At 39.3% G+C, this 20,608-nt stretch overlaps 1 protein-coding gene across 6 annotated transcripts in view; it reads left to right on the forward strand.

Moving 5' to 3' along the window:
• Positions 1 to 3,814: 3,814 nt before the first annotated feature.
• LOC140574749 (structural maintenance of chromosomes protein 6) overlaps positions 3,815 to 20,608 on the forward strand; it is a 65,395-nt gene continuing 48,601 nt past the window's right edge. For 5 of the 6 annotated variants that reach the window (XM_072694687.1, XM_072694688.1, XM_072694690.1 and 2 more), the window contains exons 1-8: positions 3,815 to 3,855; positions 5,107 to 5,232; positions 5,449 to 5,566; positions 6,579 to 6,684; positions 6,815 to 6,951; positions 8,355 to 8,416; positions 8,503 to 8,583; positions 15,012 to 15,113. In XM_072694687.1, coding sequence (XP_072550788.1) covers positions 3,838 to 3,855; positions 5,107 to 5,232; positions 5,449 to 5,566; positions 6,579 to 6,684; positions 6,815 to 6,951; positions 8,355 to 8,416; positions 8,503 to 8,583; positions 15,012 to 15,113 — 750 coding nt within the window. In that variant the 5' untranslated portion in view covers positions 3,815 to 3,837. The remainder of the gene's footprint in view (positions 3,856 to 5,106; positions 5,233 to 5,448; positions 5,567 to 6,578; positions 6,685 to 6,814; positions 6,952 to 8,354; positions 8,417 to 8,502; positions 8,584 to 15,011; positions 15,114 to 20,608) is intronic. The other variant, XM_072694689.1, reaches the window with a different exon arrangement.

Genomic DNA, 20,608 nt, shown 5'->3' on the forward strand with positions numbered 1-20,608 from the left:
CTAACTCATGTGGTATTTTCCACGCAGTGATGTGACTGATGCGCTCACAGTACAAGATTATTGTAATCATATGTGTCTTTGACCACCTCCGAATGTGGTTTGAGTGATCAGATTTACAATGTGTCCTAAGGAGGCATTGTAACCTGTTCACAACTGTGCGCGCCACTTATGATCAGATCACTCAGGATGCATGGTGTGAACAGGGCCTGCGATGTAGGCCAAGTTTTAAAAAGAAATAATTAACAAATGACATTCAGACATGATAAAAACATATCATGACATATTACTGAAAACAATGCATTACAACACCAGAAGCGCTCTGCCTGTCTGACCTAGAAGCTCCAGCCATCTGAGCAAGCACTGGCCTGGACATTTGCATATTGATAATAATTTCAAATTGTACATGAATTAAACAGCTGAACTGGTTTATTCAACTCAAAGAAAAACATTGAATGAAGCATTATTTGATTTGAGTTGAATTGCTTGGTTTAACCGCTTGGTACCACATGGCTTATTTGTTTTAGTTTTTTAGTGGTGTAACAATGCACCACTGCACCAATGCCCGCCTTTAGTTTACATTTATTGCGTTATGTTGGCCTCACGTTCATGAGACTTCTAGGAGAGTCTACAGGTTTTGGTAGTGTATGCTCCATCGGAGCTGTTTCACGTTCAGAGGGAGTTCGCTGTCTGGTTCACCGGTTGGTCGCCGGTGGGATATGGCGTCCCGTTCCCTCATACTCTAGTCACGTAAGTTTATCAGCGCCTGACGAGCGCGGTTTGGGTTCCTGTATTCTGTCTTCCTCCCTCCGTTAAGTTGGCCCAGCCTCGCTTTGCTCCCTGGCTACCTACCAGCCTCAGGTGGCCTTCAGGTTTAACCCATGTTATTTTGTCACGTTTGTCTTGTTTCTCCTTCTCTGTTATTGCTGCACTCTTGTGTTTTCCCCTGTTTTGTTAATAAATCATGCATCGCACCGTCCCTGCGAGTGTTCACCCGTCATTGTCTAGCCTAGCCAGCATGACAGTACCCCTTGGTTAATAAAAGAAAAACCCACAATGATCACAGGCATAACTCGAATCTGACAAAAGTAATCATAAATAAACATTCTATAAAAATGAACAAATGAAAATCCAACACTGATTATAAACCATGTTTTAACAGAATTATTAAAAAAAAAAATAAACTCATGAAACAGGCCTGGACAAAAATGATGGTACCCCTGAAAATAATGTGACCAAAAGGATATGTTAAATCAAGGTGTGTCCACTAATTAGCATCACAGGTGTCTACAATCTTGTAATCAGTCAGTGGGTCTATATATAGGCTACAGGTAGTCATTGTGCTGTTTGGTGACATGGTACCACACTCAACATGGATCAGAGGAAGCGAAGGAAAGAGTTGTCTTAGGAGATTAGAAAGACAATTATAGACAAGCATGTTAAAGGTAAAGGTTACAAGACCATCTCCAAACAGCTTGATGTTCCTGTGACTACAGTTGCACATATTATTCAGAAATGTAAGATCCATGGGACTGTAGCCAACCTCCCTGGACGTGGCCACAAGAAGAAGATTTATGACAAATCAAAGAGACAGATATTACGAATGGTAACAAAGAGCCCAGAAAAACTTCTAAAGACATTAAAGGTGAACTTCAATCTCAAGGAACATTAGTCCACCATTGTTTGAGCCAAAGTGGACTTCATGGGAGATGACCAAGGAGGACACCATTGTTGAAAACAAATCATAAAAAAGCCAGACTGGAATTTGCCAAACTACATGTTGACAAGCCCCAAAGCTTCTGGGAGAATGTCTTATGGACAGATGAGACAAAAAATTGAACTTTTTGATAAGGCACATCAGCTCTATGTTCACAGATGGAAAAATGAAGCATATCAAGAAAAGAACACTGTCCCTACTATGAAACATGGAGGAGGCTCTGTTACGTTCTGGGGCTGCTTTGCTGCATCTGGCACAGGGTGTCTTGAATCTGTGCAGCGTACAATGAAATCTCAAGACTATCAAAGGATTCTAGAGAGATATGTGCTGCCCAGTGTCAGAAAGCTTGGTCTCAGTCGAAAGTCATGGGTCTTGCAACAGGATAATGACCCAAAACACACAGCTAAAAATACCAAGAATGGCTAAGAGGAAAACATTGGACTATTCTAAAGTGGCCTATTGAGCCCTGACCTAAATCATCCTGGGCATCTTTGGAAGAAGTCTCATTGGCAGTTACAGGAATCGTTTGATTGCAGTGATTGCCTCAAAAGTTTGTGCAACAAAATATTAAGTTAAGGGTACCATAATGTCTATCCAGGCCTGTTTCATGAGTTTATTTTTTTAAATAATTATGTTGAAGCATGGTTGAAAAGCAATGTCTGGCCTTCATTGGTTAATTTTCATAGCATTAACCAATGAAGCACTTTTATTTATTATTACTTTTGTCAGATTCAAGTTATTTCTGTGACCATTGTGGGATTTTCTTTTATTAACCAAGGGGTACCAACAATTTTGTCCACGTGTGTATATGAGAAACAGATGAATAGTCTGTAATTATAGGACATACAATTATAGGATACAAGGGCTCCTATATGCTGATAGTGGAACTGTATGTGTTTCACTGGTGTGTATGTGTGTGTGTTCACTGCACGGATGGAATAAAAGCAGAAGTCAAAATCCATCTGTGTCCGTCACAAATGGTAATTATGGTTGTCTTGTGTTGATAAAATAGACAATGAATGAAGAAACAAAGAGTGTTAATGTTATGGTTAATTAGTGGATAAATAATGTTGAATTTGAAAAGTGTCTAAATGCATACAGCAAAGGTTACGATATTTTTACTAGTAAGAATTGAATTATAACATGTAACAAAATATATTTTATAACCTGCAGGGAGGCAAACTTTGGGTGGCGTGTAGTCAGTGTGAAGACGGATGCCCCCGTTACATGAATTTGGAACTATGAAAGAAGAGAGGAGACGGTGGGTACAAAGTTTTTTTTTTTTTTAACAGGACTGTGTATATATCTCACAGTACACGGATTCACGTGGCCTGCAATCTCAAAGCGGATGGTTTTCCCCCGTCTGGCTTCTAAAGAAACAACATGCATTACAGAGAAAAAGAGAAAACGCTGCCTGAAAAAAGTGACAAACATTCATCATTAGCTCTTACTATAGACAAAGCACAAAATGTTTCTACAGTAATTCTATTCTTCAATAAAGTTTGCAAAACAGTGTCAGCAATGCATTTTATGCAATAATGTAACAATTATTTTATTTATTATTGTTATTTTTGTTGTTTACCTTTACTGAAACGATGCATATCTCCTGTGCATACTGTTCCTTCTACTAACCTGTTATTTCCTTTGATTCAGTGTAGTCCTCTCCACATTTCTTCCCTCTCTAGCGTAACCGCCGCCTTCTTTTTCCGCACAGAGTATTCCATCGTCTCAAACATTTAAAAAAGCTTTTTTAGGTTTTTTATTTGGACCTGTTTATGGGTCAAGGACTTCTTAAACGTGTATTGGCGGCGGTCGTTGTTGGGGGACTAATTGCTAGCTACCTTTCTTGCTGACAAATCGACGTATATTCAGTTTGGCCACTTGCAGAAGCGTTTTCCTGCTGCAGTCTTTAAATGACTGCTGTCAGAGCGTGTACCATGTTCATTTTATAGCTAAGGTTTAAATAAATAATTAATAATAATCGTGGCTATAGCCCCCGAAGCCAAGGCCAGGAGACACCCTTGCGGCGAGCTATTGCAATAGCATAGTAGGTGGCGGTATACAGATTTTGCGATCCTTCATAACCCACAGAGGTAGACAACGAAGAAAAGAAGTACCGCGGAATGAAGCAGCGGCTTGAGGTATGTCAAAAGGGTGAAGTACTTTATTGTGGTTTGTCTCCTAATATCAGAATTGTTCCGCTGTTGGCTGACTGAGCGGTAGCTATATTTCTCTTATATTAAATGGACTGGCAGGAATGTTTATACCGGAACTAACGCCTGAAAGCACACCAGCTAGCTAGCTAGCTAAAGTAAGCTAGCACTAATTGTGCAACCTCTTCGGTTAGCTTGGTTGCTAGCTTTGCCACACCTGACTAGGTTTCAGTAACATATTTGACTGGGTTGTCAAATCGATCATAGAGATCAACTAGCTAGCTAGCTGAGTTAGAAGTTGATTCAATGAACCCTTTTCACATTCGGTTGTCGTTATGCAGAAATTGTGATAAATCAGATAAAATCACATTCGGTTAGCCTGCCTGTGTTCTGAAAATCTGGCGACTCAGTCAGTTTGTATGTATATGTGTGTGTGTATGTATATATGTATATGTATGTGTATGTGTATATATATATATATATATATATATATATATATATATATATATTAGTTTTCTCACTCAGTCAACTCACCGTCAACTCTAACTTCTACCTAGTTGGTCCACTTTGTAGATGTAGCTAACGTTAGACAGAAGCTCATCTGTTGCTGCACAGTTTGTGTTGGTCATCCTCTAGTCCTTCACTAGTGGTCTTTGACGAGACTTTTGATTGTGATGAGAATTTGTTGTGAGAATTGTGATGAGCCAGAGCATCTGTTGGTTATCTATATAGCCAAGTCCAAAACAGGCTAGACAATGCGGATTGGTAACAACAGGTTTTGGTCAGTGCAGATGCCTTATAAAGTTTATACATTTTGTACATGATCAACTGTATTAAATGCTTTGGAGAGCTCTAAGTGTAATATAAATGTGGTAAAAGAAATTGTGCGCCGTTTTGTCTCTGAACTGGTTTGGTAAGTTTGCACGGCTAAATTACTTGAATGGATCATTCACTAAAGATGTAAAAAAAAAAAAAAGATGTCTAGCAACAACCATTTGACTGTTTATATACAGAAATTGGACTATATTAAGATGTGATTCCATACCACTGTTGGCTGTTTACGAGATCCTCAGAATTCTGCATTCTGACTGGTCTGATGTGTACATTATATGGTCTATTATGATCAGGATTGCAAATGTCATAAAAACTGGGGAAAGTCATATTCAAGGATAAAACCTCTGTTGAATGTTTGTGTTGATTGTTACATAGTAGATTATGTCTTTGCATTACTGTATGCAGATGTCTAAGAGGAAGAACAGTTCCATGGTGGAAGTTCCACGAAAAAGAGCAAAGTCATCTCAGCCAGAGCAATCAGAAGATGAAGGAGAAAGAATTTGTCCCGTTCAAGACAGTAGTGCACACAGTGTAATGAACACACACACAAAGCACTTTTTAATACACTTACAATATAAACACCAAGCAACTTTTTTTCATGCAAGCACGGTGTTTATTTACTAGTGCTAAATAAAAAAAATCTTATAGCATTAATAATACAGTAAAACTGTTGCTCACTGCATGTTCTACTGAGAATGAAAAATCTGGGCTTTATTGTATGCATGGCTTTCTTTATTGTGCCCCCAGGCCTCAGGGGAAGTTGGCATTATAGAAAAGATCTTTCTGAAGAACTTTATGTGCCATTCTTTGCTTGGTCCCTTCACATTTGGGTCAAATGTGAACTTTGTTGTTGGAAACAATGGAAGTAAGTTATTTGTCTTTAACTGTCCAATTCTTAAATATAAGTTGATCATTGCATGTCCTTGGGACATGAAACCTGTGACAGATTTTGAACCCAGGATAAGTTTATAAAGTGTTCCAGGGCACTTTAATGCATTTATTTTGTAATTAAAAGCTTGTTATTTAAGAATTAGGGATTCCCTATGCAAATTAATTATTTTGGTTTATTGTGGAAAACTACTTGTGCTTAGGGGTGGTCAACAAATGTGGTCACAAAGCAGCTTTAAAAGATCTGGGTCCACCTCCTTTTTTCTTTTTCTTCTCCCAAGCCAGAGTGGCGCATCAATGCAAGCAGGGTGGTGGAGAGCTAAGTTGAGCAGAACCGGGACATATTGATCAGAGAAGAGCATTTAAAAAAAACAAGAGATCCATGGCTGGCATCAAGCAGACAGCAGGGGGCAGCTTAGCACATGGGAGGGAGAGAAAAAGGGAGAAGGGATTTGGGAATATAAATGGTCTGGTAAAGGATGTGGTTTAATTAGACAACAACAATCAAAAACATTATCAGAGTAGTAAAGGAACAGTGGCACAAAACGGTAGTCTGTGATTGAGGAAAATCCAAAAACTTGTGAAAAGAGAGGTTTTCCATCTTGAGTTGAAGACTGAGAGTATGTCTGAGTCCTGAACAGTAACAGGAGATATACTTCAGATTTTTGGGGGGGGGGGGGGGGCAGTGTGAGAGCTGAAGAACGCAAGCTTGGAAGGAACTAAGACTTTCTTCCTCCAGCAAGGGGGACCAATCCTCCTTGGGTTAGAACTACTTATAAATGATTGTTTAAAAACATCGTACCACCACAACTGTTTTACTGCTCAGGTGTGCTGAATATGACTAATATAATAGTAGAGATAATAAAAGCAGTTAATTATAGATTTTAAAAAAAAATGCATACTGCATTAGATAACACAAGCTGAGACTTATAAATATGTCTAAATTTAGATGTCATTGTGGTAATTGTAATATTTTGCCTTTGCGTTAGGTGGTAAAAGTGCAATACTGACAGCTCTGATTGTGGGTCTGGGAGGAAAGGCACAGACCACCAACAGGGGCTCTTCACTCAAAGGCTTTGTCAAAGAAGGAGAGAAGTAATTTGTCTTTATTTTACGTCTCGCTATATTATTATTTATTTTGTTTTCTTCTTCCTTCAATGTTCTTATATGTTCTGATATGCTTATTATATGTGACCTTATACGTGTGTGTGTACTGCAACTTTAGTTCTGCAGAAATCTCAATCACTTTAAGGAACAGAGGCCAAGATGCATTTAAGCCAGAAGTGTTTGGGCAGTCCATCACCATTGATCTTCGCATCTCCAGTGAAGGCCTGAGAACCTACAAACTTAAAAGCAAAACAGGTGTGCTTTGCAAAACCAAATAATTCACAATAATTGTTTAAACATCTCCTGAATAATATTTTAGATATAGATTCATGAACCTTTATATTAAATATGAAACCAAGGATTTAATTTGAATACTACCTGAGAGAAGTATAACAAAAGATCTGGTTGTATGAAAATGGTGAGGCAGATGGTAACATTTATGGAGTAGAGAAGGAAACTAAGGGAAAAGACCACATGTATGCCAACTATTAATTTGATATGTAATTGCACATTGATGTAAATGTCATACTAATCTCAATTATTCTACAGTGCATTAAAGTGTAGTTGTTGCCAAAATAATGATATTTGCACTTCAAGAGTGCTTAAAAAATAATAATAATAATAAAACGATTTTGGACCTTTTATACTTTAATTGCTCCAAACCCTAAAGCTCTCACTAATCCTACCTCAGTCACTTAAGACTATACTAACCCTAAACATAGATGCAACTTTTAAGTCTATATAAGCCCTATCCCTAGCTACAAACCATAAGGCTCTCCTAACCCTAACCACAGGAAAATAAAGTAGACCAATATTAAATATTCAGTGATTATTTATTTTCAATTTATGTGGGGGATTCTGAAATTAAAATTACAGTGTAATACAGGGTAGAAATTATACCTACACCCAAATAGGTTATTTTGTGATGCAGTAAGTTCCAATATGTCCTGCATTAATGTATGAATTATAGGTCTTTTTTGCTTATGGGCTCCCCTAAAAGTGGAGAGTGTAATTAATTTAAGAAGTGCTTTTACATCCCCCTTTTTGTGCATGTGTATTTACATGTGTCATGCCCACTTGTAACACAGTTAAAAAGTTGAGTGGCTGGTGTGTCAAGAAAACGCTACATTTTTTGCTATATAAATGACATTTAATTGAATTGAGTGCAGTGCTATGTTGGTGCAGGTGTGGTTAAAGTTTCCTTTCACTTGGTCATGCTATGTTCTGATAGCATATTTTGATATATTGGACCATGTGTAGGTTTCAATGGATAAATGGGAACCTTACACTGTGGAAGCATTTGACACAATTGTAATACTGACACAGTGCAATCGGGGGAATCATTGCAATGTTTTTTTTCGGCTTTATAAATGTCTCAGTAAACAGTAAATTTGTTTTAAATAGAGAAAAGGCATTTTTCCCCCTTCAGACCTTTCTTTAGTACCCTTAGGATCCAGCTTTTCATATTTGCACGTGTCATGTCATATCCCGCAAACTTTTAAATAAGTTGATGGAAACAAGTGGGTTTTAAGAGACCGGGTTCTTGTTTTCTGATACATACTAGGAAAATGATCGCCTCCAAGACATTAGTAGCAGTACTTAACTGCTTTAAACATACCATTGTAGTTGTCGAGTAAAGTGTGCCTGTTTCCATGTAGGTCAACTTGTGTCATCCAAGAAGGAGGAACTAGTATCCATTCTTGATCATTTTAGTATTCAGGTAAGGAAGTACATTGTACTAAAAATACTGTTATAGACACTCTTGTTTATGCTCATTAATCTCATTGTCATCACTTTCTTCATCAGGTGGACAATCCTGTTTCTGTCCTTACACAAGAAATGAGCAAACACTTTCTTCACTCTAAAGGAGAAGGGGACAAATACAAAGTGAGTGTCTGCCATTTGTATGTATGTATTTATTTATTTATTTTAATTTGTGCTCTTGGTATTTCTGAAACTTTACAGGCCATATTAATATATATATACATACATATACACACTGCTCAAAAATAAAGGGAACACATAAACAACACAATATAATATAAATCAAACTGTCCACTTAGGAAGCAACACTGATTGACAATCAATTTCACATGCTGTTGTGCAAATGGAATAGACAACAGGTGGAAATTATTGGCAATTAGCAAGACACACTCAATGAAGGAGTGGTTCTGCAGGTGGGGACCACAGACCACTTCTCAGTACCTATGCTTTCTGGCTGATGTTTTAATTACTTTTGAATGTTGGTGGTGCTTTCACACTTGTGGTTGCATGAGACGGACTCTACAACCCACACAAGGGACTCAGGTAGTGCAGCTCATCCAGGATGGCACATCAATGCGAGCTGTGGCAAGAAGGTTTGCTGTGTCTGTCTTGCTGTAGCTCTCTGGTCTGTTTGTGTGCTAATAAACAAATAAGCAACTGGGGTGGGCTTATGCACAGGATGGGGGAAGAGGAAGGGCAGGGCAGATTGTGTATCTGGTACTTGCTAGTTATATTTACATGCATTGCAAAGGAAAAATAGCTGAGAAACAGCCAAAAAGAAAAAGAGCTGACTGACCGAAACGGAAGGTGTGTAAACACCGGTAAGGCAGTGGAGAGACCTCTGAATGTTGAAAGTCATAAAAAGAGCTGATTGTCAATTACGTCCGATTTGTTAATGCCAAGGTAGCAATGTTTGACAAGACAGAGGTAACGATGTTGGAAGAGGCTGGTTGATGTGTTTGTTGTCTTTTGAGCTGCAAGCCTAGTGTCAATACCATGGCAGTACATGATTTTGGAGGCAGATCTTATGGAGCACTGAAAAGAAGATTGTTCTTGATTTGCTGTTGAGTTTAAAAATCGACAGCTCTTTTCCTGAATTGTGTCCACATTCTTTAACTTTGATCTTGCAAACTATGCTTCAAATGGTATCTTCAAACGGTCTCTGGACCTTTTGGACAACTCTCTTGACTTAACATATTTCTAACATCAGATTTAGATTTATTGGCCAAGTATGTTTTCACACACAAGGAATTTGGACCGGCTGTTAGTGTCTCTCTAGTATTAACAATGTACAGCTACTTGATATATAATTTACAGACAATACACAATATACAGAGAACAATAGTATACACAGTATATATTGAGATTACGAGGACATTTCTATACAGTATGTTCTACATTGTTATTCACAGAATAGCAGGATGCAACACTATACAGATTAAATATTGTGCAACCACAGCAGTGTACACATGAAATGAATAATAGTGTGGTAATGCAGTAACTGTAGGATAAGTCATAATAGTTTGTCAGTAATATCTATGGCCTGTAGCTGATGAGTGATGATCAGTTGTTGACGAAGGTGATGGCCTGAGTGTACTTGTGTCTTAGTAGACATAGTTCTGTAGCGCCTGTCAGACGGGAGCAGCTGAAAGAGGTTGTGGCAAGGGTGTGAGGAGTCTAATTTTCTCTGCCCGTTTTCTGATTCTTGAGCAGTACTGACGTCCTGAATGGGCAAAGAAGCACAGATGATTCTCTCAGCTGTCCTCACTGTTCGCTGCAGTCTGTTCCTGTCCTGCTTTGTGGCTGCTCCAAACCAGACAGTGATGGATTTTCATTTTGAAGATAGTGAGGGTCAGCAGAACTAGGGGGTGTTTCCTAAAGTCCACTCTCATCTCTACATTCTTGAGCGTGTTCAGTTCCAGGTTGTTCTGAGTGCACCAGAGTACTAGCCGTTCAACCTTGTGCTGATATACAGACTCGTCATCCTCCCGGATGAGTCAGATGACTGTAGTGTCATCTGCAACTTTAGGAGTTTAACATATAATGTCTGGGACAATGGTGTTAAACGCAGAGCTGAAGTCAAGAAACAGAATTCTTACATATGTCCCTAGGCAGTAAAGATGTTGCAGGATGTAATGAAGACCCATGTTAACTGCATCACACACTGACCTGTAGAGCGTCCAGCCGGTGTCCTGTGACAACCTTCAGGTGGGACAGCACCAGACATTTAAAGGACTTCATGACTACAGATGTTAGAGCGACAGGCCTGTAGTCATTCTGTGATGGAGCATTTTTTGTGGACTGGGATGATGGTGGAGCGTTTGAAGCAGGAAGGAACTTTACACAGCTCCAGTGATCTGTTAAAAATGTTTGTGAAGATTGGAGCCAGTTGTACAGCACAGGTTTTAAAGTAGGAAGGTGAAACACCGCCTGGGCCTGGTGCTTTCCTGGTATTTTGTCTCTGGAAGAGTTGGCTCGCATTAGCATCACATACCTTAAGTGCCGCATTAGTGGTGGGGGGAGAGAGAGGTGGGGGTTGATAATTACAGTCTTCTGTAATTAGTAATGAAGACCTTTCCACACTGATCCAGGGTTGTTGGCTGTAATTAATGTGGTTTAAGTTGCATAAACACATAAGTCAAAACATCAAGTCAAAACATAGAAATTACTCTGAGCTCTGTGCCGAGGTGGCCACTCGTGGCACCATCTTGAGGACATCATGCAATCAAATGTCACAGTCAGCAAAACTTCTCAAGCACACCTGATGCAGCTATGGGAAATCCTTGATTTGCCGCCTAATTTTCCAAATGTGTGCTCTTATGGGATTCTTTTCAGGGGTTGAATAACTCTGAAACAGCATTAGTCATTTTCTGTTCAAGTGATTTTAATTAGCTAAAACAATATAATAAAGTAAAAGATAATTATTTCTACCTTTTAAAGGGACTGACCTTTAACAAAGGTCTGGGCTGTTGGTGCTAGTATTGTCACAACTGGTGTAATAGATCACCTGAATGCTGTAAATGTGTCTTAATTGTAGCATAAAGTAGGGCTGGGCAATATGATAAATACTATCACAACATTGCAAGACTTTTTTTTTTTTTATTATTTTTTTTTTTTACGATACATAATATTTCATGATACATGTAATCACAGCCTAAATATCAGTAGCAACAGATTCTTATAAACTGCTATTCAGATACTTTCCTGTACTGAGTATAGTTATTTTTATTCAACATCTGCTGCTCTTCATCTTATTAAACCAGTCTAATTGCACTGTTTGTAATTAAACCTGCAGCTGATCAGTGTTTATTAAGCACTAACAGTATCTTCGATGTACTTAGAAAAGCATATTATCATCTGTGGCAAATCCAGGGTCAACTGAAAGAAGGTTCTTTGATCTTATAAGACCAGAATGCAACTTATGTTTGGCAGACACCAAAGACTGCATATCGACCACAAACGCGTCATCCCCATGAAGCATCGAATGTGGAAGGTTTGTTTAGGGAAAATGAATGCAGCAGAATATAGGGTGGACAATCTCACTTGCTCTGCAAGAGAAGAACTAAGATTTGGGATGATTTACTCTCCAATAAGATAGTGACCCGAAGCATACAGCGAACGCTACGTAGGAAACAGTTTGAAGACTAGGTTAATGTGGAGAGGTATAGTCAAAGGCCAGACCGCAATTCAGTGGGTCAGTGACAGATAAAGGTTGGTAAGTTGAGCAATTCAAAAATGTTTAAAACTTAAAAGAAAACGTGCCTGAGGTTTGTGAAATTGTATATTTTGTATTTCTGTTGTATTCATATTATTTAAGATGACATTTATACTATTTTTAAGAAAATCTAGAACTGACAAGCCTGTTAAATTGTCAAATGGTGTAACCGCAAAAAATGACAAATATCTAATATTTCACACCTCCTAGAGTTCATGCAATCGCTCTCATAAAATTAGTAGATGTATAATCTATGAGAATGTTTTATTTCTAAATTTAGATTATATGGGGTTTTCATTGTACTGTGCAATACCATGTGCTGTATTGTAAACATTTGTTAACATTTGTAAAGATAGTTTGAACACCCATTATTACAGTGTTGTAGACACTATTATACACTTTTATACAATATTAGTATTAGTAAGATACTGGTTACACCAACTGACCATAAAACTTCTACATCAAAAGGACAAGAAAATGGACACAGAAAATAGTTACGGTAAACTGAATTAAATATATTAATATATATTCATGTCATTCATCATATTCCATATTAAAAAATTTCATAACATCAATGGAGAAACAGGATTAACGTGTTCAATTCTGATTTCTGTTCTCATACAATTTCAGTTTGTAAAATAACAGCCATTGTTTTTGTCGTGGTGTTCTTGGAAGGACTTCTCTTGAAAGGAGACTCGTGACCACCATCTTTTAGTTGCAGTGATGAAACATTTTATTCAAATGTACAGTTTGGAGAGAGCCTGCCAATTCTTGGTGCCCCTCTGCTCTCTCTCCCTAGACAGAGGAACACCTCACATTTTATACCCTTCTACAGGTCATGTGTTGTTGCACTATTTCCATATATAGTTGTCACTGTCTAACTCCACAAGGGGTGTAAATCAACCGTCACATACTATATTTGTTCAGTTAATGTATGGCTTTACCAAATTAGGCCTGGGAATGGATCACGTTCTCCTTTTCAAGGCTAACCTATGGGCCTCACCATATTGTCTCTCAACTCCATGCCATTCCTTCAGATCTATAAATACCCGCAGAGCTAATGTATATACACTACATTTTAAAAGAGGGAGAGTAGGGGGAGAGAGAGATTGAGTCTGACAGAGAACCTCTATATTTGGCTGTACATAGTCATGATCATGAGGGTTAACTATGGGTTCTGGAGAGCCAATTTTCTGGTCATCTCCTGATGTGTTCATCGACCTTTTCTGTCTATGGTACCACTTTTGTTCTTACTTGTAAGGGCATCTATTGGGGGACAAGAAGTACACTTTATTGATGAATGTATTTATATTATTTATTTATAATTTAAACATACTGTTTACATGCATCATAATAAAATTAACACTCTTATGGAAGTTTAAATTTAAAATTTAAAAATCACTTATTACAATCTAAATTAAGCCCTATTAAACTACTGTTCAGTTAGTCACTATTTAAGTTATAAAAATAATATAATTGGCACCTTAAGTTACTCTTGACCCTGAATCTGATCAAATTGGTCACAAACTGAAAGGAGTCAAATGGTGTAACTGGTTTAAAATCAACATTTGCAGGCATTATTATGGACAACTGTGTACACACCTGACCTTGTGACCTATGTGAATATTTAAACACAGCATTTACGACAAACTCAGTATCTTATCGTTATTATGATTTATCAATATTTTAAGGAGGTCATGCCATTTGACATGTAAACTAAGCTTGCCTGACCATGGCCTAAAAACACTTAATTATGTTACATTTTTAAGAGTTACTAACCTTGACTCATAGCAGTCTTCAAGGGTTCGTCTATGTGACACAATTTCTTGTCACATGATCTTCTGACATAATACTTACAATTTAAATGGTTGTTACACCACTTGACATTTCAAGTGGTTGATGTGACAGACATTATTCCCACATTAATTTAAACATTCAGAGCAATGGGGTTTCATTACTTTTATTTTTTACAGACAAGGTCTTATGCAAGCTCATGCCAGATTATTTTAGAAGGGATTTCGGAGATAATTTCACTTTTTTTCAGCAAGTGTAATTATTTGGTTCATGTTTTTGTGGTTACACCATATTGACATTTGTACGCAAATTCTCTTGATGCTCTCAAAATTTAATACATCCAAAATGTTAACATTAGGGCTGGATAAAAATGATGTTTGAAAATAATTTGTCGTTTGTTTACATTTTTAACAATTTTAAATGTATCTAACCCATATGTGCACAAAAAATGAGTGTCACGTTATTGACCCTCATACTAGATCCCCTTGCACCCAGCTTGAGCAGTTTTGACAATAGGAATGGAGTAAAATTGCTATGTCCAGATGTGCAAGCCTGTTTGAGATCTGTCCACGCACTCAGTGCTGTAATTGCAGCTAAAGGTACATTAACTAAATACTAACTTGAAAGGGGTAAATATTTATGCAATGAAAACCCATTTTATTTTCTGAACAGTTACGTTACTACGTTACAGTTACTAAACTAATACGAAACAAAAATCTGAAAATGTCAAATGTAAAAACACATCAGGGTAAGACTAAAATTTGCCAGAGAACACTTTGAGAAAGATGAGGACTTCTGGAACAATATGCTTTTAAACTTTAGTGTAGCCCTGATGTTTTACACCGACCTGTCCAGGTTTAGTAGGGGGTGGTGGTGCTGCAGATAAAAGTAATACAATTTCTCCTCTAATCTCAACAGACCATCGCTGCTCGCTACATTTGTAAATCACATGGTTTTTCGCACAACTGTTGCATTCAAGAGTTAGATGACTGATTATAAATTGTCTTGTGCATATGTAGTCATTACAATTCTCTTCCTGTAGTTTTTTATGAAGGCGACTCAGCTGGAGCAGATGAAAGAGGATTACAACTACATAATGGAAACAAAGACTGTTACCCAGAATACAGTGGAGAAACATGAGCTGGTATGTACCTGGTCTAGAGGCGTGGGATATTTGTATTAAAAAAAAAAATTTGTATTAAAAAGGGAAAATATATTCCAAGTACTTTGTAATTAAAGGAAATACTGTTCTTATCTTATGCCCTGTTTAGCCTTAACCTTTTACAGATGCTCATTTGGCATCTGCAGTACAAGCTGCTGTTATCAATGGTATGTGAGCACATGGACCCCTGAAAGCACTATTGATTTGCGGACCTGATTGGTTAAATTCAAGTGTGTGTGTATGTGTGTGTATGTGTGTATGTATATATATATATATATATATATATATATATATATATATATATATATATATATATATATATATATATATATATATATGCCTGTAATTGACATCATAGGTAGACCTCAACTATGAGAGACAAAATAACAAAAATAACAAAATCACATTGTCTGATTTTTAAAGAATTTATTTGCAAATAATGGTGGAAAATAAGTATTTGGTCAATAACAAAAGTTCATCTCAATACTTTGTTATATATCCTTTGTTGGCAATGACCGAGGTCTAACGTTTTCTGTAAGTCTTCACAAGGTTTGCATATACCGTTGCTGGTATGTTGGCCCATTCCTCCATGCAGATCTCCTCTAGAGCAGTGATGTTTTGGGGCTGTTGGCGGGCAACACAGACTTTCAACTCCCTCCAAAGGTTTTCTATGGGCTTGAGATCTGGAGACTGGCTAGAACTCAGCATTCACTCTCCTCCAAACACAACGAGTTGTGTTTGTACCAAACAGTTCTACTTTGGTTTCATCTGACCATAAGACATTCTCCCAATACTCTTCCGGAACATCCAAATGCTCTCTAGCAAACTTCAGAGGTGCCCGGATATGTACTGGTTTAAGCAGGGGAACACGTCTGGCACTGCAAGAGTCCCTGGCGGCGTAGTGTGTTACTGATGGTAGCCTTTGTAATGTTGGTCCCAGCTTTCTGCAGGTCATTCACTAGGTCCCCCTGTGTGGCTTGGGATTTTTGCTCACCGTTCCTGTGATCATTTTGACCCCACGGGCTGAGATCTTGCATGGAGCCCCTGATCGAGGGAGATTAGCAGTGGTCTTGTAGGTCTTACATTTTCTCATTATTGCTCCCACAGTAGATTTCTTCACACCAAGCTGCTTGCCTATTGTAGATTCAGTCTTCCCAGCTTGGTGCAGGTCTACAATTTTGTTTCTGGTGTCCTTCGACAGCTCTTTGGTCTTCACCATAGTGGAGTTTGGAGTGTGACTGTGTGAAGTTGTGGGCAGGTGTCTTTTATACTGTTAGTTCAAACAGGTGCCATTAATACAGGTAATGAGTGGAGGACAGAGAAGCCTCTTAAAGAAGAAGTTACAGGTCTGTGACAGCCAGAAATCTTGCTTGTTTGTAGGTGACCAAATACTTATTTTCCACCATTATTTGCAAATAAATTCTTTAAAAATCAGACAATGTGATTTTTTTTTTTCCCCTCATTTTGTCTGTCATAGTTGAGGTCTACATATGATGTCAATTATAGGCCTCTTTTTTTTTTTTTTTTTTTAAGTGGGAGAACTTGCACAATTGGTGACTGACTAAATACTTTTTTTTCCCACTGTATATTACACATAATACTGTAATAAGCTGCTGAAAAGTAAAATAATGAGAGAGTATGAATTTATGTCTCTCCAAATGTCTGGTCAAAGAACACAATAAACATGTGTGGTGCAGTTCGGTTGTTGCAGTGTTACAACTAGGGGAACCAAATGAAAATGATAAAATGGCACAAACATCCAAGCTTTAGTGTGGACCTAACAAAGTGTCAAAGCAGCCCAATGTGATGTGACCAAGCCAGCTAATAATACTAAGAAAAATATGTAATTGCAGTGCTGTTGCTGTATGGTTGCTGGGGTTTTCCTAGCTGGTCACTAGGGCGCATAAGAATAAGTGTTCAGCGGTGTCACCGGTGTTTAGCGGTGAAATGGATGTAGATTAGGCAATTTGTGTTAATTCTTCAGTGCTCATCTTTTGAGGCCCCCCCCCCCCCAATACTCCAGTTCAAATGTACTTTGATAAAGTGTGGTTTAATTTTTTTTACTCAAGTAAAAGGAATAAAACTACACTCTCCTAAATGTACTTTAACAGTCTCAAACAGTAGCAAGAAGTTTATTCTAGTGTTTTGGAGATTTATGAGAGAAAGCTCCCCCTGTATTGTTTTCCTAATGCAGAACTGACCGTAGGCCAGCATCTTGCAAGCGAAGTGTACATGACAGGTTATAGGGTTTAAGAAATTCCTCAAGAGACTGTCTGGCCAAACTATACTATCAAACTGTCGGCCACTACCAAACTATACTTTTTGGTGTACAAATTCTTGTCGCTGTGGTGGTACCCTCGAGTGAACATGTCTTGTACCTTTAGTTAGGGAACATTATTGTACCACATCCTATTGTACCTTTTAGAGACAATATTGTACTCTAAGGTAACAATTGTGTACTGTAATGCAATAGTACCAAAAATGTACCCCCAAGAAAAAGTACAAATTTGACTCTTTAGAAAACCACCCCAGTGACAAAGCCATTTTGTTTCTTTAGACCTCTAATTAATTAATTCTGTATCTCAGAAAATTAGAATTGTGAAAAAGCTCAATGTTGAAGACACCTGGTGCTACACTCTAATCCGCTAATTAACTCAAAACACCTGCAAAGGCCTTGGGGAAGACTGCTGACTTGACAGTTGTCCAAAAGACAACATTGACACCTTGCGCAAGAAGGGCAAGACACAAAAGGTCATCGCTAGAGAGGCGAAGGGAAGGAAAAGATGTGGTAGAAAGTAATGTACAAGCAATAGGGATAACCGCACCCTGGAGAGGATTGTGACACAAAACCCGTTCAAAATGTGGGGGGGATTCACAAAGAGTAGACTGCAGCTAGAGTCAATGCTTCAAGAACCACCACACATAGACGTATGCAAGACTTGGGTTTTAGCTGTCGCATTCCTTGTGCCAAGCCACTCTTGAACAAGAGACAGCGTCAGAAGTGTCTCGCCTGGGCTAAAGACAAAAAGGACTGGACTGCTGCTGAGTGGTCCAAAGTTATGTTCTCTGAAGAAAGTGGGATCTTGATTTCAAAAGGAAATGCAAAATTTTGTCTGGAGACAGAGAGGAGATGCACAGAATCCACGTTGCACATTGAATTTTTACATTGAGGGATCTCTGTTCCCCGAACGTGTGTGTGTGTGTGTGTGTGTGTGTGTGTGTGTGTGTGTGTGTGTGTGTGTGTGTGTGTGTGTGTGTGTGTGTGTGTGTGGTCTGCTGGGAGCAGTGCTGGTTGTGGAGTCTTGACGGCAGCAGGAAGGAAGGACCTGCAATACCGCTCCTTCATACACTTGGGGTGAAGCAGCCTGCCACTAAAGGAGCTGCCCAGTGCTGCCAGAGTCTCATGCATGGGGTGGGAGCTGTTCCTCAGCATGGATGCCAGCTTGGCTGTCATCCTCCTGTCTCCCACCACCTGCACTGGGTCTAAGAAGCATCCCAGGACAGAGCCGGCCCTCTTTATGAGTTTATTTAGTCTCTTCTTGTCTGCCGTTGAGATGCTACTGCCCCAGCAGACTACTCCATAAAAGATGGCAGATGCCACCACTGTGTTGAAGAAAGTCCTCAGGAATGCTCCCTGCACTCCAAAGGTCCTCAACCTCCTCAGTAGGTAGAGTCTGCTCTGGCCTTTCTTGTAGAGTGCAGCAATGTTTACTGACCAGTCCAGTTTGCTGTTTAGATGAACATCCAGGTATTTATAAGAGTCCACTGTCTCGATGTCCATACCTTGGATGTTCACTGATGGAGGGGGGTGTCTGCACCTATGGAAATCCAGCATCAATTCTTTGGCCTTTCCCACGTTTATCTGAAGGTGGTTCTGCAGACACCAGTCCACAAAGTCCTGAATCAGTTCTCTGTACTCGCTGTCCTCCTCATTAGTTATGAGGCCGATGATTTCAGAGTGCCACAGACCTGTAGCTGTTTAGGTCCTTTGGGTGCTGGGTTTTAGGCACAGGTACCACAAGATGTTTTCCACAGCTGTGGTACTCTTCCCAATTTCAGGCTCATGTTGAACATATGCTCAACTACCCTGCACAGCTGATCTGTGCAGGACTTGAGGAGCCTGGCACTGATACCATCGGGACCTGTAGCTTTTTTAGTCTTCCTCAGCTCATTTCTCACCTGGGTTGTTGTGAAGGACAGGTTGGAGCAGGGAGGCTGGGTGTTGGAATGTGTGAATGGGAGGTTGGGGCTGCCAGATGATGAGCCAGTGGGGGGTGGCTGTGAGCTAAAGGTTGTGAGAGAGGGGGGAGGACGGCATAATGGTAGTGCTACTGAGTGGGGATACAGCAGGGGTGTGTGTAGGGGGGAGGGCTAGGTGATTGATCAAATTTGTTGAAAAATAGATTGAGATCATTCACCCACTTTTGGTCCCCCACCACCTGGTAGTTGGACTTTGTGTGGCCAGATATGGTGTTAAGGCCTTTCCAAACTCCCCTGACATTGTTCTACTGTAACTGTTCTTCTAGCTTTTCCCTGTAGCTGGCTTTCCCCTCCCTGATCTTCCTTCTCAGTTCTCTCTGCACAGCTTTCAGCTCATCCTTATCACCAGATCTGAAGGCCCTCCTTTTCTCTTTTAGGAGAGCCTTTATATCCAGAATAATCCATGGCTTATTGTAGGAAAAACACAGAACAGTCTTGGTGGGGACAGTGTTCTCCACACAGAAGTTGATCGTCTGTAATTCAGTGAGATTGTCAATGTCCTCCCCATTAGGATCACACGGTTCTTCCCACACCGTTGTTTCGAAGCAGTCCTTCAGAGCCTCCTCAGACTCCTTAGACCATTTTCTCACTGTGCAGATGGCAGCTGGTTCTCTATGTACAATGGGTTTGTACACAGGCAGAAGATGAACCAGATTGTGATCAGATCTTCCAAGGGGCGGGAGAGGTGATGAGTTGTATGCCTCCTTTGTGTTGGCAAAAAACCGGTCCAGTATTTACATGTCTCTGGTGTGGCAGGTTACAGAAGGTGGACAGAATGGAGGATGGAGAAGCATGATTGAAGTCTCCAGAGATAAGAAGGAGGGCCTGCGGGTGCTGTGTCTGCAACCTGCACACAGCTAAATGCAGGACATCACAAGCTGAGTCAGTGTTAGCAGAGAGGGGGGGGTGCAAAAAGTAACTAGGTTTCCAAGAAAGCGTAGGGGTGAATGCATCATGATAAAGAAGGTATATAAGACACAAGCAGAGCCAGGCTGTTTAGACTGCTTTGGGGAAGTGCTGGCTGTCTCAGGCTAACGCATTATAAGTAGTGCCTTAGTCTTTTATTCTCTTTTGTACTCTGCCTTTCTATTGACTACGGAGCTGGATTTTTTTTTTTATGCATCATTCTTAAGTGCTTATTAGCTAATTGGGGGGGGGGGGGGAAGAGAGAAAGCGCAGACAAGATACGTGCGTGTCTGGAGTCAGCGTGATTAGCC

The sequence above is a fragment of the Salminus brasiliensis genome, chromosome 13, assembly GCF_030463535.1.
Source record: "Salminus brasiliensis chromosome 13, fSalBra1.hap2, whole genome shotgun sequence".
Taxonomy (NCBI): Eukaryota; Metazoa; Chordata; class Actinopteri; order Characiformes; family Bryconidae; genus Salminus; species Salminus brasiliensis.